Source organism: Neoarius graeffei, chromosome 7 (assembly GCF_027579695.1).
Source record: "Neoarius graeffei isolate fNeoGra1 chromosome 7, fNeoGra1.pri, whole genome shotgun sequence".
Classification (NCBI taxonomy): domain Eukaryota; kingdom Metazoa; phylum Chordata; class Actinopteri; order Siluriformes; family Ariidae; genus Neoarius; species Neoarius graeffei.
Window position 1 is genome coordinate 84,657,363 of NC_083575.1, and position 17,756 is coordinate 84,675,118.

Sequence of the window (17,756 nt, forward strand, 5' to 3'; positions counted from 1 at the left end):
CACCCGTAGTCAGCTGGGATAGGCTCCAGCTTGCCTGCGACCCTGTAGAACAGGATAAATAAACAGGCTGGAGATAATGAGATGAGATGAGATGTGGAGCATTTGCCATACAGCTTCCTATGTAAATTGTCACTATACAGTAGCTGTCGGCCTCTCGGCAGCCTCCCTGACCAGTTTTCATCTTGTCTTTTCATCAATTTTGGAGGGACGTCCAGTTCTCAGTAATGTCACTGTTGTCCCATATTTTCTCCACTTCTTGATGACTGTCTTCACTGTGCTCCATGGTATATCTAATGCCATGGAAATGTTTTTGTACCCTTCTCCTGACTGATACCTTTCAACAATGAGATCCCTTTGATGCTTTGTAAGCCCTCTGTGAACCCTGGCTTTTGCTGGAGGATGCGACCGAGTAACTGTCAGGAAAATCCTACTAGGACACACACACACACAAGTGTTTTACTGGGAAATATACCGCTCATATTTGTCATACGAAACGCATCCCTGACCTGAGTAACACATTTTCAAACATCTTCACTCGTGAGGATCCCGATGATGTCACTCCCAGTGTTTTTCCACTGACTCGACGCCCATTGTCGAAATGGCGAACTGGTTCAAAATTAAAATTGTTTTGATGAACTTTTTTTTTTTGTATGTGTGGATGTGTCCATATAATATAAAGAGCATTACACAGTCGCATGAAGATATGAAGTTTGTCTTCTCCTGTTGAAAATATTTTACTTCTTCGCTTGACTCATTCAGGAATATTCTCACCACTCAAAAATAAACTTCATATCTTCACACCACCATGTAATATCCTCTGTATAATGAACATGTGTGACTAGAACTCCTGTCAAAGCTTCTTCTCTACCTTCTGACTGTTCACCATCGACGTTGAGTCTTGTATGTAATTTCTTGATAATTCTGATGAATTTCGCTGGACAACCAAATCTGTCTAAGATGGAATAAAGGAGATCCCGGTTCACAGTGTCCGAGGCCTTAGTGAAGTCATTGAAGGCTATGTACCATACATGTTTCTTGGCTGATCTCTTGATTTTTCCATCAATTGTCCAAGTGTGAAAATACCGTTGATAGTGCTTCTACCACTACGATATCCAGATTGAGACTGTGGATAAAATGTTTCTGCCAGTTTTTTGAGTCTTTGCAAAATAATATCAGCAAACACCTTTCCAACAGCGCTGAGTAGGGAGAGCCCTCTGTAATTACCGCACTGACTTCTATCTCCTTTTATTTGAAAAGTATCATTATGTTGGGGTCAGTCAAATCAGTTGGGATGTTTTCCGTTGTCCAGAAGATAGTTATGATTGAAAATAGAAAGGCTCTTAATCGGGCACCTCCGTTCACAATGATATCAGGTAACACTCCATCTGGACCAGGACTTTTCACTAGTTTGGTATTGTGGTGTGGTTATAAACCGAGTTAGAGGATGATATTGATGGGGGATGATGTTGTCTGTAATTAATTCCAGATAACAGGTTTACATGAAATTTAATTGGTTTAAATGAAACCTAACGGAGAACTGAAGGCAAATTTTTTTATCATCAAAATTCTATTTGTCATTTTATTAAATATCAGAATGCATTTTTGATCGCCATTTTGTCGCTGCTATAGCAAGTTATGAGTGTTTTGAAATATGCTATGTAATATATCAGTCCGTATGTCAAAGCGACGGCCGTAAACGAGATTTGTCGAGACCTGTGCGAGACATCGTAGGACGGAAGTAAAACGTACAGCGCAAATCAAAGTGACCGACATCTGCCAACGTTGTCAAAAGACACGCGCTGCCCTCTTTCAAATGCTGATGTAATCAAGCCGGAAGTTTTGTTTGTTTTCATAGCAATCAGGAAAGTTTGAAAAAAGTAGGCAGTAATCGTTATTTAAACTCGTTTTTGTGCAATACTTCGTTTGGAAAACAGTTTTCAAAATGGCGGCACTGACACTTCATGTTTCAAAGTCTCCCACAAGTCTCGTGAAGATCGCACGGATAAGCGACGCCTGCCGTGGACCAAACCACCTAAATTCAACATGGCTAAAAACCGAATTGGCTGATAAGTATAATATTTAATTGCAATTAGTTGCCAATATGAGTCACAATATAAGGTTACTAAAACCGAAAACGTCATTGAATAACACGTTAATTAAGAAATAAAGCAAGTTTAAAAATGACTTCAGTTCTCCTTTAAATAATGTGATCATTTTTTTTTTGGTGTGTGTGTGTGTTTTGTGACACAGATCTGACTCATCTCAGGGACAGGAATGTTGAGGATCTGTCAGGAGGAGAGCTGCAGCGCTTCGCCTGTGCAGTGGTGTGCATCCAGAGAGCAGATATGTATGCTTCTGAAATCCTGTATATACACACTACAGTACAATCCCATAATGCATGGACGTGTGTGTGTGTGTGTGTGTGTGTGTGTGTGTGTGTGTGTGTGTGTGTGTGTGTGTAAGTCTGACACATGACTGGATTTCACCGATGAAGACAGTTTTTCAAACAATTTATTTCCTGGTTAATTAGCAAGTTATCTTTTATATTGGAAATTTTCAAATTTACATAATTCGTGTCATAAATCCTCCCCCATTCTTTGAGTAACGAATGTCACTCTCTATTTTTTCTTTATTTTTTTACGTCCTGTCTGTACACATGTATTTGTCATGATTCTCGTCTTGTCTCCGCCTCTGTCCTGTCATCGGTGTATATCTTGATTATACTCCCCTGTTCTCTGTTCCAGCCTCGTTAGCTTTATCTGTTGCGTCTTCATGTTATTACAAAGTCTTATCGTGCATCTTGAAGCATTATTTCCAAGCCATAGTTTCTGTGTTGTTTTCTAGCTCCATGTCCTTCCTGGTTTAGAACCTCACTCATGTTTCCTGTTTTCTTATCAGAAATTATCCTTGTTTATTTCCGCCTACCTGTATTTTGACCCCTCCTATGGACATTAATAATCACTTTTGGATTACTCCTAATAATAAATGCCACGCTGCATATATTTTACAATGTATTTACGCAAATGAGCCTTTGTTTAATTGTATATGCATTCATTTGCATGCTTAATGCAATTAAAAATCTCATTTTTATCCCCCGCTGGCGGAAAGGTCCGAAGGCGGATTATGTCATGGCGATTTCCGGCCATCCATCCGTCCTGGGAAGGGTGCTCACTTTCTGAAATCAACTCCTGTCACAATTTTTGGAGGAATTTCACGAAATTTGGCAGGATTCTTTGTTATATGTCGGTAATACGCATATTGCAATTTCCTAAAATTGGGTCACATTTTACCAGAGTTACAGCCCTTGATTAACAAAATTATAATTTGACAATTTCATGAGAGCGTGTTTTCCTTCTGAAATCAACTCCTCTCAATTTTTGGACAAATTTCACCAAACTTGGTAAAAGGCTTTGTTATATGTCGGTAGTACGCAGATTGTTATTTTGTTCAATTCGGTCACATTTTACCAGAGTTGTGGCTCTTGATTAACAACCTTGTACTTTCACAATTTCATGAAGGTGCGTTTGCCTTCTGACATCAACTCCTCTCACAATTTTTGGACGAATTTCTCGAAGCTTGGTAAAAGGCCTTGTTATATGACGGTAATACGCATATTGCGATTTAATTTCGTTTGTGAACATTTTCCTAGAGTTTTGACCCTTGATTAAATAACTTGTACTTTGGCAATTTCATGAGGGTATAGGTTCTTCTGAAATCAACTTTTCTCACAATTTGTGAAGGAATTTCACCAAACTTGGCAAAAGGCTTTGTTATATGACAGTTATACACACATTGAAATTTAGTTTAATTTGGGCAGATTTTACCAGAGTTATGCCCTTGATTATTAACAAACTTGTACTCTGGCAATTTCATTAAGGTGTGCTCACTTTCTGAACTCAAATTCCCTCACAATTTTTATCCCCTGCTGGCTGAAAGGCCTGAAGGCGGATTATGTCGTGGCGATGTCCGGCCATCCATCCCAGGAAGAGCGCTCACCTTCTGAAATCAACTCCTCTCATAATTTTTGGAGGAATTTCACGAAACTTGACAGGATTCTTTGATATATGTCTGTATTATTGCAATTTCGTTCAATTCAGTCGCATTTTACCAGCGTTATGGTAGAGTTGCCAGCGAGGGATTTTGTGCTCTCAAAGCACTCTTGTTTGATTTTGTTAGAATTAAAAAAATTTCACTGTGAAGAAAACAGGAAAAACTTTTACTTGATTGTTGAACCAGGAAAATACCATTCGCTTGATATCTTGTGCCAGTTTTCAGGATAAAGTCGAACATAACTTTGGGAAATTCCTCTATAGTATCCTTTTAATTAATTATAATATTCTAATAGGAATTCACATGTAAAAGTTGACGAATATAGGTTATTTATGGTTCTGAATATAGAATAAATTTGTTTTTTGAACTATAAACTAAATTATATGACTGTACTGTGATAAAATACATTAATGTTGGTGTTAATATGGACAAAATTCCAATTTTCAGAATCAACATTGACTTTTTGCATTGGAAAACGGCTCAAAATGTCATCTAGCCTACTGGTAAAATTAATCCAGAATCTTGCAAGGCTGCTGCTGATGTAGGGCTGACCATTTGGTACTTCTCGACGTCATGAAACTTATTATTATTATTATTTTTAAATAGAATTCAGCTCAGATCTGGGAGTGAAGTTATACTTTAATATGCTTGTACTCTAGTAAGTGCGGTTTATAAATGAAATTGATATGTATACTCATAATCACATCTACAGTCCTGTTCAAAGGTCTTAGGCACATGTAAAGAAATGCAGTCGACCAAAAATGGGTTAAAAAAAATAATGAAATGAAACAATTTCAACATTAAAAAATACAATAAGCAGTAAGCCATAATAAACGAAACAAAGTCAGTATTTGGTGTGAGAAAAATGGTAGTCTCAGGGGATACAGGTCATTTCATCCAATAGTTAAGACATTTTTTCATACGTACTATCAAGTTTATATTTCAGGTATTTGTTTGTTTGAAAAAAGGAGGAATTCTTAATGGAATTTGACGAAAGCAAAACACATTTTTGCAAAATGAAAATGAAACCGGAAACGATGGGAATCAGTGAGAGTCAACTTCGGGCACATTCGGCTGGGCCCACTTGTGGGGAGAGATCGTTTTTTATTAGACCAAATTACATAGAAAATCTATACTCACAGTTGCCAGATATCCTTAGCAAGTGTGAGATATGATATCCAGATATGAGAAAACACACGTTCAGCGCGAAGTATTGCACCATGTCAGCGCGCAATTCCAAGCCTTATTCTCCCATGTTGAGTCCCTGAGTTTCTAATCCTGTTTCCTGTTCTTAGTTTCTGTCTTTGCCTGATTTAGCCTGTTCGTGCCTCGCGAGACCTTTTGCTAGTTTCACGTTTACAAGATTGCCTGCCGTTTTGGATTGTTTGCCTGTGTGTTTTCACAATTGTTAATAAACAGTACTTCTGCACTTGCATCCATGTCCTACCGCTCTCAGACAGCGGGAGGTACATATAGGTTATCAGTTATATACAGTGGGTACGGAAAGTATTCAGACCCCTTTAAATTTTTCACTCTGTTTCATTGCAGCCATTTGCTAAAATCAAAAAAGTTCATTTTATTTCTCATTAATGTACACTCAGCACCCCATCTTGTCAGAAAAAAACAGAAATGTAGAAATTTTTGCAAATTTATTAAAAAAGAAAAACTGAAATATCACATGGTCATAAGTATTCAGACCCTTTGCTCAGTATTGAGTAGAAGCACCCTTTTGAGCTAGTACAGCCATGAGTCTTCTTGGGAATGATGCAACAAGTTTTTCACACCTGGATTTGGGGATCCTCTGCCATTCTTCCTTGCAGATCCTCTCCAGTCCTGTCAGGTTGGATGGTGAACGTTGGTGGACAGCCATTTTCAGGTCTCTCCAGAGATGCTCAATTGGGTTTAGGTCAGGGCTCTGGCTGGGCCAGTCAAGAATGGTCACAGAGTTGTTCCGAAGCCACTCCTTTGTTATTTTAGCTGTGTGCTTAGGGTCATTGTCTTGTTGGAAGGTGAACCTTCGGCCCAGTCTGAGGTCCTGAGCACTCTGGAAGAGGTTTTCTTCCAGGATATCTCTGTACTTGGCCGCATTCATCTTCCCTTCAATTGCAACCAGTCGTCCTGCCCCTGCAGCTGAAAAACACCCCCGTAGTATGATGCTGCCACCACCATGTTTCACTGTTGGGATTGTATTGGGCAGGTGATGAGCAGTGCCTGGTTTTCTCCACACGTACCGCTTAGAATTAACACCAAAAAGTTCAATCTTCATCTCATCAGACCAGAGAATCTCATTTCTCATAGTCTGAGAGTCCTTCATGTGCTTTTTGGCAAACTCTATGCGGACTTTCATATGTCTTGCACTGAGGAGAGGCTTCCGTCGGGCCACTCTGCCATAAAGCCCCGACTGGTGGAGGGCTGCAGTGATAGTTGACTTTGTGGAACTTTCTCCCATCTCCCTACTGCATCTCTGGAGCTCAGCCACAGTGATCTTTGGGTTCTTCTTTACCTCTCTCACCAAGGCTCTTCTCCCACGATTGCTCAGTTTGGCTGGACGGCCAGGTCTAGGAAGAGTTCTGGTCATCCCAAACTTCTTCCATTTAAGGACTATGGAGGCCACTGTGCTCTTAGGAACCTTGAGTGCTGCAGAAATTCTTTTGTAACCTTGGTCAGATCTGTGCCTTGCCACAATTCTGTCTCTGAGCTCCTTGGGCAGTTCCTTCGACCTCATGATTCTCATTTGCTCTGACATGCACTGTGAGCTGTAAAGTCTTATATAGACAGGTGTGTGTGCCTTTCCTAATCAAGTCCAATCAGTTTAATTAAACACAACTGGACTCCAGTGAAGCAGTAGAACCATCTCAAGGAGGATCAGAAGAAATGGACAGCATGTGAGTTAAATATGAGTGTCACAGCAAAGGGCCTGAATACTTACTGTATGACCATGTGATATTTCAGTTTTTCTTTTTTAATAAATTTGCAAAAATTTCTACATTTATGGTTTTTTCTGTCAAGATGGGGTGCTGAGTGTACATTAATGAGAAATAAAATGAACTTTTTTGATTTTAGCAAATGGCTGCAATGAAACAAAGAGTGAAAAATTTAAAGGGGTCTGAATACTTTCCGTACCCACTGTAAATTGCAGGAGACGCAGTCATAAACCTGTACTCCCTAAAAATGAATTATGGTTTGTTCATATCTCGATCTTGTTGCACATATAAAGTAATTGATAGCGCATATGAAAAAGGCTTTGGACAAAATGTCTCAACTATTGGACAAAATGGCATTGGACGAAGTAACCTGATCCCGTCTCAGGTACAACGAGTGCAGTTTTGTAAGGAAATGAGCTGTAGGTTTTACTGAGCATCTTCTTCTGGACACTTTGTCACATTCGCTTCTTAATTTTGCACCAAAACTCAGGAGCCTTCATGATGTTTTCTTTTTTAATCTTGCTCTCTTGTGCAATATGCTGCTCAGATACAAACATTTTTCTTTTTTTTATTTGGTGCTGGAAAATGAATGTTTGGAACTCTAAAATGTTTTTGTAATGTTTTGACTTGATAATGTACAGTGGTGCTTGAAAGTTTGTGAACCCTTTAGAATTTTCTATATTTCTGCATAAATATGACCTAAAACATCATCAGATTTTCACACAAGGCCTAAAAGTAGATAAAGAGAACCCAGTTAAACAAATGAGACAAAATATTATATTTGGTCATTTATTTATTGAGGAAAATGATCCAATATTACATATCTGTGAGTGGAAAAAGTATGTGAACCTTTGCTTTCAGTATCTGGTGTGACTCCCTTGTGCAGCAATAACTGCAACTAAACGTTTCCGGTAACTGTTGATCAGTCCTGCACACCGGCTTGGAGGAATTTTAGCCCGTTCCTCCATACAGAACAGCTTCAACTCTGGGATGTTGGTGGGTTTCCTCACATGAACTGCTCGCTTCAGGTCCTTCCACAACATTTCGATTGGATTAAGGTCAGGACTTTGACTTGGCCATTCCAAAACATTAACTTTATTCTTCTTTAACCATTCTTTGGTAGAACGACTTATGTGCTTAGGGTCGTTGTCTTGCTGCATGACCCACCTTCTCTTGAGATTCAGTTCATGGACAGATGTCCTGACATTTTCCTTTAGAATTCACTGGTATAATTCAGAATTCATTGTTCCATCAATGATGGCAAGCCGTCCTGGCCCAGATGCACCAAAACAGGCCCAAACAATGATACTACCACCACCATGTTTCACAGATGGGATAAGGTTCTTATGCTGGAATGCAGTGTTTTCCTTTCTCCAAACATAATGCTTCTCATTTAAAGCAAAAAGTTCTATTTTGGTCTCATCCGTCCACAAAACATTTTTTTCAATAGCCTTCTGGCTTGTCCACGTGATCTTTAGCAAACTGCAGATGAGCAGCAATGTTCTTTTTGGAGAGCAGTGGCTTTCTCCTTGCAACCCTGCCATGCACACCATTGTTGTTCAGTGTTCTCCTGATGGTGGACTCATGAACATTAACATTAGACAATGTATGAGAGGCCTTCAGTTGCTTAGAAGTTACCCTGGGGCCCTTTGTGACCTCACCAACTATTACACGCCTTGCTCTTGGAGTGATCTTTGTTGGTCGACCACTCCTGGGGAGGGTAACAATGGTCTTGAATTTCCTCCATTTGTACACAAACTCTTTAGAGATGGTCTTGTAGCCTTTTCCAACCTGATGAGCATCAACAACGCTTTTTTCTGAGATCCTCAGAAATCTCCTTTGTTCGTGCCATGATACACTTCCACAAACATGTGTTGTGAAGATCAGACTTTGATAGATCCCTGTTCTTTAAATAAAACAGGGTGCCCACTCACACCTGATTGTCATCCCATTGATTGAAAACACCTGACTCTAATTTCACCTTCAAATTAACTGCTAATCCTAGAGGTTCACATACTTTTGCCACTCACAGATATGTAATATTGGATCATTTTCCTCAATAAATAAATGACCAAGTATAATATTTTTGTCTCATTTGTTTAACTGGGTTCTCTTTATCTACTTTTAGGACTTGTGTGAAAATCTGATGATGTTTTAGGTCATATTTATGCAGAAATATATAAAATTCTAAAGGGTTCACAAACTTTCAAGCACCACTGTTTTTATGGGGGTGGTGGGGGGAATAGCACACCTAATATAAGCTTTTTACGGATACGTGACATGCTGTGATTATATAAAGTGGGCGGAGCTTAAAGCCATCAACGAAGCGGCTAGGTTTCACATGATGTTTTTGGCATGATTGGACAAAAACGGTTTTTATATTTTGATGTTTATTTGATTATATATGCAGTTTATGCAAAAATCTGACATTGGTCAAAATTTTTATTTCTACCTGTAGTGCCTTGCGTTAAGGCTTTGTTTTCCATTAGACATGAACAGTTGTTTTGTTTGTTTTTTTACTGAAACCGGATTGGACAGTAGGGCTTTGTGATCCTGAATATCACAAAAAGTTGATCTGAAAGCGCTGTGCTATCGCCTAATAATCCTATTTGTATTGTTTCCATGGCTGCCTATAGATATGAAGAATTTACTAATCCTTCTTGCTGTTGCTGTTTTTCTTGTATCCATTAGTTTCATGTTTGACGAGCCCTCCAGTTACCTGGACGTGAAGCAGCGTTTGAAAGCTGCCATCACTATACGCTCTCTGATCACACCAGACAGGTGGGCGGAGCACCTCAGAGCCTCGTATCACTCCTGTGCTATGTGTAACCGCTGTGTTCTGCTTCACACAAACTGCTCTGATTTACAGAACGCTGCACAGAACTTGTACAAGGACACAGAGTTACAGTCAGGAAGTAGATATTGACTGTAACTTTAGAAGTGTGACACTGATTTTAAAAAAAGGCAAGAGAGCCAACTGAACTCAGTGTTGAACAAGAATCCAGAATTGGATAATTAATTATATATACACAGTACAGCATCATCATCATTTTCCTCGAGTGAAGTTCTATACTCCTTAGAGTGTTTTTCTGTCAGGATTCTCTCCAGCAGTCACTTAAAGTCTGATTTTGACATCATTATACACCGTATCTGCTGGTCATCTAATCCCAGCAAATTCTTGAACCGAGTCCATTTTGGTGACCTTGTGTCAAACAGAGGTTGTTCCTGCAATTCCCCATTATCCATGTGACAGATGTGTGCGATGTATCTTAGCTGTTGTTCAGGAAGTAGCTTTATCGGTGGAGTCTTAATGTGATGAGATACAGGGCAACTTTTTGGACAATAGACAACTGGCAACAACCAATCAGATAAGAGCAAATCTATTACCAGGGAGACAGACGTCGCAAAGATGGACACTGAAACATTTGTCACTTTTGTCTTGGCTGCAGCCTTTATTTCGCTCAAGTAAGTATCACTTCTGGAAGAAAACTGAATCTGGTCTAAAGATAATTTGCCATTATTTTAATATTTATAAGTCAAAATAACCACGTTATTCTGTTAATAATAAACACTTTTTAAATCTCTTTAAAAATGCTACTCGCCTCAGTCACATATGCTGTAACTAATAATTAACACATACATCACAAAAACATCATCGTTTAATTCTCATCTCAGCAAAAATATGGTAGCCGCGGGGTCTTAAGTCTTAAAAAAAGTCTTAAATTTAATATTCCAAAATTAAGGCCTTAAAAAGTCTTAAATTGCTTTGCCCAAGTCTTAATTTTTTAAACAAAGGTCTTAAATTTACTCATACTATTCTACAATGTGAAAACGTGGGTTTTGCGTAACATCAGTGAATTTCTTGGAGTATGCGCAAAGAAAGAAACAATATTGATACATTTTCGCGCCGGCGCAATCGTCGGAGTCCGTGGTGGAGAGGAGACTCCGCGAATCGCAGCACGGGGAAGTGTCGTTTTAATCAGCAGTGGCTTTCAGATGAAAGATATCGTGATTGGGTGAGGGAGGTTCCTGGAAGCGACGTTGAAGCAAGATGCTGTGTTTGTCGAAAGACCTTCAAGTTGTCCACTATAGGTCATTTCGCTTTAGAGTCTCACATGAAGAGCTCAAAGCACATTTGTATCTGCCCTCCACCGCCACCAGCCCATCGCTCAGTTCTGCACGGTTCAATCTCCGAATGCACCTGGAGTTGGCACTAGCACCACTGTCGAATGTCAGCAGCATCAGCCAAGCCAGACATCATCAGCAAGGCTAGCAACAACACAAGGGCCGAGCAGTGGCATGATGGGTGTCGGTGGAACCCCGACACTTCGGGCAGAGGTGCTCTGGATTTTAAAAACAATTACGGAACACCACTCATACAGCTCGAATGTGGGCATAAGCGAACTCTTTAAGGGTGTGTTCCCAGACTCGGACGTCACTACAACATTCTGCTGTAGAAAAAACAAAACGTCTTACATAACAAAGTTCGGTCTTGCTCCTTATATAACGAAGGAGTTGGTCAAAGACGTTAAGGCCCGGTCCCACTGCACTTACGGATGCAAAGAGGATGTAAAACGTAAAAAAATCTTTGCCATCTGTTGGAAAACGCTATGCATCCGTTGTGTACTCATTGCATACGTGCTTCATACGCTCTATCCATCGAGCATCCGTCCACTGTGATTTCATCCGCGCAAAAAGTTTTGAGCTGCACAAAACTTTTAGAACGGATGAACTTTCCGCCGTGTACAATGTAAATCCGCGACATATACGAGCAACAAACGTTCTATGTCCGTTATCATCCGTTTTAAACGTCTGCTGTATCCTCTCTGCATCCTCTGGGCATCCTCGCAACTCACATCCGCTGCAGCTGAAAACGGAAAGAGGGAGGAAAGATAAGGTACATGAAACGTCTATTCATCGTTAGTAGCACGGAAATAGAAAGGATGTAAGCGTATGCATCTCGTATATAAAGTATTCAAAACGGACAAAGCGTTTATATCTGGGATGTATCTCGTATATTTAGGATGTCTGGAGTATGTCTAGAGTATGTAGAAGGACACCTAGCGGACAATCGATATTTTGTATAAAAAGGGGGAGTAGCCTTCTTCAAAAACGAGATGTAGTAGAGATGTATCGATGTAGCCGCCAGCACGTCTTTCCGCTTTATGCTGACAGCGTGCGTGCTGCATCCCTTTATATCCGCGGAGCAGATGCAATTCATACCCCCCGCATGCGCAGTGAACGGTCTGCATCCGATATACATCCGCGCAATATCCCCTTTGTTTCCGTTAGGCGTACGTGATGCATCCCCTTCATCCGCTATGCATCCGCTCTTTCTGCTATGCGTCCGCTTCTCAGTTATCACCGGTAACCCCTTCGGAGCTGTCATCCACTTCCATCCGCTTTCATCCGCTAGGCTTCCTGTGAACATGCGTTTAACATCCCCGCTATATACTACCCACGTCCGTTCTTTTCCGTTCTGTTTTCGCAAATTTTCGCCAATTTTGTCCATTTCTGGAGCGGATGAAAACGGATAGAGCCACCCTCGAAATTTTGCTCGTCCGCTGTGTCCTTTTTGCATACGTTTTGTGTCCATTGGCCAGTGGGACCGGGCCTTTACCGAGGCAAGTGGTGGATTCGTCATAATGTTCGACGAAAGTCTTAACAAGACGACGAAAAGTAAACAAATGGACATCCACCTCCGGTACTGGAGTGGCAACCGTGTGAACTCCAGATATCTTGGCTCCCAGTTTATGGGTCACTGTTACGTGGTGCTGGTGTTGCTTGCGGTAATTACGTTTGTTAATGATGTGTTGCTGATCTTGTTAATGTCTCTCCAATCATATCCCATAGGTGGAGCGTTGGTGCATTGGCGTTGGGCTTACTGGGCGGTCCTCCAACTATAAAGACGCCCTAACTTCGTGATGTCTCTCTCTCTCTCTCGCTTGCGCTTCCTCTTTGAGCAGACGCCGGCACACGCGCACCGTTTAATGTTTTGTTAGTTAGTTTTGATTTCTGTTGTAAATAGCTTTAGCTGGTGGTGGTGGTGTTAGCTAGTTGAAGTTTTGGGTGGTTGTTCCTGCACGTTTTGTAGAACAGTCACAGTGTAGGTTAGGCAGAGGACCGGAAGCTTTCACTGTTATTTTGTGCCTCGCGGCTGCGCGTGGGACACGGGAGCGAGGAAAGCTGGAACGAGGAGTCAGTTGTTGACTAGGCTTTTGTTTTGGTTTTCTTATTTCTTCTGCCAACCGCCCTGTACTATTTTTCCATTTTGCTGTTAAAACCTTTTTTTGTAAAATACCGTCCTGTACTATTCCATTTTGCTGTTAAAACCTCATCTCATCTCATTATCTCTAGCTGCTTTATCCTTCTACAGGGTCGCAGGCAAGCTGGAGCCTATCCCAGCTGACTACGGGCGAAAGGCGGGGTACACCCTGGACAAGTCGCCAGGTCATCACTGGGCTGACACATAGACACAGACAACCATTCACACTCACATTCACACCTACGGTCAATTTAGAGTCACCAGTTAACCTAACCTGCATGTCTTTGAACTGTGGGGGAAACCGGAGCACCCGGAGGAAACCCACGCGGACACGGGGAGAACATGCAAACTCCGCACAGAAAGGCCCTCGCCGGCCCCGGGGCTCGAACCCAGGACCTTCTTGCTGTGAGGCGACAGCGCTAACCACTACACCACCGTGCCGCCCTCTTTTTATTCTTCAAAATGTAAAATGGTTGAAGCAAGTTGAATGCTGGGAAACTAAGACAAAGAGTTTGTCTGTTTATCATCTCTGGGTGCATGGTCATAATTAGTTTAGAGACAGTTCTTTAGGTCTTGAGTTGGGCCCTCAGTTTGGCTTTTTGACTGGTGAGTGCACACCTTTGTACCAATGTATTGGTACGCCAATTGCATTTTTGTGTACCTTTAAGAGACTTTAGGCTTACTTCTTATCTATCTATCTATCTATCTATCTATCTATCTATCTATCTATCTATCTATCTATCTATCTATCCACCTCGTCTCTTATCTATGCCCCTCTGTATCTCTCTCCCTCCCTCGTTTTTCAAGGGTACAAAATGTAAAATGTTTGAAGCAAGTGCTGGGAAACTAAGGTGGTGTTTACATTAGACCGTATCCGTCTCATTTTCGTCGTGGATGCACTGTCCGTTCACATTAAAACGCCGGGAAACAACTCCACAGGCGGAACAACTTGAATCCGCCAGGGCCCACGTATTCAATCCATTACGTATCTGATCCGGTGCTGTGTAAACATTGAGGAACGAGGATACGCTGTGCTGAGCTCTAGCTGACGTCGTCATTGGACAACGTCACTGTGACATCCACCTTCCTGATTCGCTGGCGTTGGTCATGCCGCGTTGGTCATGTGACGCGACTGCTGAAAAACGGCGCGGACTTTCACTTCCTGCTATTTGTCCCGAATCACTGCTCGTGCGCTTCACTCGCGCGCTCTGTGAGCTGCGCAGGGCCAGAGTGCGCACCCTTCAGAGGGCACTCGCTGTTCAGGGCGGAGTGATTTGGAGCGCAGGATGCCTGCGGAGCCGAGCGTATCCGTGTATTGGCGTTGCTGTGTGCACGCGAATCGTGTATTGGCGTTGCTGTGTGCACGCGAATCGTTTTAAAAACGTTAATCTGATGATCCGCTGATACGGTCTAATGTAAACACCACCTAAGACAAAGAGTTTGTCTGTTTAGAGTGTTGTGAATGTTTTGATATTTTATTAAAAAAAATACACCCACATCACTTTTTTATTTTAAGTATCATCTCTGGGTGCATGGTCATAATTAGTTCAGAGACAGTTCTTTAGGCCTCGAGTGAGGCAAGGCAAGGCAAGGCAAGTTTATTTATATAGCACATTTCATACACAATGGCAGTTCAATGTGCTTTACAGAAGTAAAAACAAAAACAGTATACAATGGAGAAATAAAATTACATAAAATAATTTTATTTTTATTCTAAAACAATTAATTAAAAGAATTAAAAGAAAATAATAAGAATTAAACAATAGTAGAAATAAAATAATAAAATAAAGTAGAAATAGGAGGAGGAGAGAAAAAACAGCAGAATAGAATAAAGAATAAAATAAAATGGAGCAGAATAAAGAATAAAATAGAATAGAGTTAAAATTAAAGTAAATTTAAAACATGCAGAGAAAGTAAAAATTATTAAAAAAAAAAAAGACAATATTAATTATTTAACAGAAAGCATCTGAAAACAGCTTGGTCTTTAACCTAGATTTGAAGCTGCCAACAGCAGGAGCATTTTTAATGTCCTCTGGCAGTTGGTTCCATAGCTGTACTGCATAGTAGCTAAAAGCTGCTTCACCATACTTTGTTTTAACAACTGGTTTTAATAGTAAATTTTTCTGTTTTGATCTGGTAGATCTGATTGGGTTTGGCCGCTGCAACATATCAGAGAGGTAATTGGGCCCTGTACCATTTAGAGATTTGTACACCAGCAGCAATACTTTAAAGTCAATTCTGTAGCTTACTGGAAGCCAGTGAAGGGACCTTAGAATTGGAGTAATGTGCTCTGTTCTTTTTGTTCGTGTGAGAACCCTCGCCGCTGCATTTTGAACCAGCTGAAGTCGTTTGATGGTCTTTTTTGGGAGGCCTGTGAAAAGGCCATTGCAGTAATCAACCCTACTAGAGATGAAGGCACGTATTAGTTTTTCCAGATCATTTTTTGACATAAGTCCTCTTAGTTTGGAAATGTTTTTTAGGTGATAAAATACCGTTTTAGTGATTGCTTTCATGTGACTATCAAAGTTTAGCTCGCTGTCAATGAAAACACCAAGATTTTTAACCATTTCTTTAGTTTTCATCCCTTTTGTGTCAAGAATAGTGGTAATCTTGAGTCTTTCATCTTTTTTTCCAAATAGAATTACTTCTGTTTTATCTGTGTTCAGCTGAAGAAAATTTTGTGACATCCAGCTATTGATTTGATCGATACACTGGTAGAGACATTCAAGGGGGGCATAATCATTAGGTGATAGAGCGAAATAAATTTGGGTGTCATCTGCATAGCAGTGATACAAAATTGAATTTTTATTGATAATTTGCCCAAGTGGGAGCATATAAAGGTTGAAAAGTAATGGTCCAAGAATCGACCCCTGGGGGACACCACAGGTCAAGGACATTGACGTTGAGGAACAATTTCCCAGGGTAACAGAGAAGCTTCTATCTTTTAAGTATGAATTTAACCAATTTATAACTTTACCAGTCAATCCAACCCAGTGTTCAAGTCGATATAGCAGTATGTTGTGATCAATAGTATCAAAAGCTGCACTGAGGTCCAGTAACACCAGGACCGATGTTTTGCCTGCATCAGTATTAAGACGTATGTCATTTATAACTTTAATCAGCGCTGTTTCAGTGCTATGATTGGCACGAAATCCTGACTGAAAATTATCAAAATGGCTGTTTGCTATCAAGAAGGCAGTTAATTGATTGAAGACAATTTTTTCAAGGATTTTCCCAATGAATGGTAACTTTGATATTGGCCTGTAGTTATTTAATACTGAAGGATCCATATTATTTTTTTTAAGAAGGGGCTTTACAACGGCTTTTTTTAGGGATACAGGAACAACGCCAGTCTCCAGGGATGTATTTATAATTTGAAGCACATCTGTAATTATAAGATGAAGAACAGACTTAAAAAAGTTGGTGGGCAGAATGTCCAATTCAGATGTTGAGGAACTGAGATTTTGTACAGTATTTTCAAGAGTCTCATAATCAATTAAACAAAATTCTGACATTGTGTTGAAGTTATCTATCTGTGTCATTGGTGATTGCAGTTTTTCAATTTTTTGCAAGTGAGATGTATTATGAGGAATATTCTGCCGTATTTTATCAATTTTACCTTTGAAAAAGGATGCAAACTCATTGCATTTATTAACTGAGAGAAGTTCAGGTGCTAATTGTGGTGGGGGATTAGTTAGCTTCTCTACTGTTGAAAATAGCACACGGGCATTGTTCATATTCCTGCTGATGATGTTGGAGAAGAAAGACTGTCTTGCTTTACGAATTTCATAATTATAATTACAAAGCATCTCCTTATGGATTTGATAATGAATGTGAAGTTTAGATGTGAAGTGAGGCCCTCAGTTTGGCTTTTTGACTGGTGAGTGCACACCTTTGGCATTAATGTGTTGGTATGCCTACTGCATTTTTGTGTACCGTACCTTTAAGGCCATGACTTGGACCCTACGTTGTGCTCCTTTCTTCCAGGTTTAGACTTGTTTTTTTGTCTTGAATGTGAAGATTCGACAAGCAATGCACATAATGACTTTTAAGTATATAACTTTTATAATAAAAGTATTTTTACTTGAAACATTTGTCATTATTGGGAATTTGATCTGGTGTTCTACGACCGCATAATGGGTGTGATGTAGGTCTTAATTCTCATTTAAGTGGTCTTAAAAAGGTCTTAAAGTCTTAAATTTATGGTGGTCAAACCTGGGGAAACCCTGAAAAAAACCCAAAAGGGCACGGACCAGGAGATGCTGCTGAGGAGGAAAAGGGTGTGGCAGAGCTCCTGAAAGGCTTCCTTTCTTTTTTTACATCTTGAAGTTTGTACTGTTTCACCCTCGGGTTCCACAAGGAGTCGTGCTCCGGATGTGAATTAGATCAGATGATAAGTTCGACAATCTCTATTACAACCCACAAAAATAAAAATCATGAGCTGCCCATCACTTTTAACTTCACACAAAAGACAGCTAACATTATCCCGACATAGCTAGCAATAACTTTAAGCTAAC

The 17,756-nt window shown here is 40.3% G+C and overlaps 1 protein-coding gene across 2 annotated transcripts in view; it reads left to right on the forward strand.

The window, feature by feature from the left end:
- Positions 1 to 17,756, forward strand: part of LOC132889737 (ATP-binding cassette sub-family E member 1) — a 60,335-nt gene that overhangs the window by 23,940 nt on the left and 18,639 nt on the right. Inside the window, exons 8-9 of one of the 2 annotated variants that reach the window (XM_060926533.1) lie at positions 2,251 to 2,347; positions 9,666 to 9,755. In XM_060926533.1, coding sequence (XP_060782516.1) covers positions 2,251 to 2,347; positions 9,666 to 9,755 — 187 coding nt within the window. The remainder of the gene's footprint in view (positions 1 to 2,250; positions 2,348 to 9,665; positions 9,756 to 17,756) is intronic. The other variant, XM_060926534.1, reaches the window with a different exon arrangement.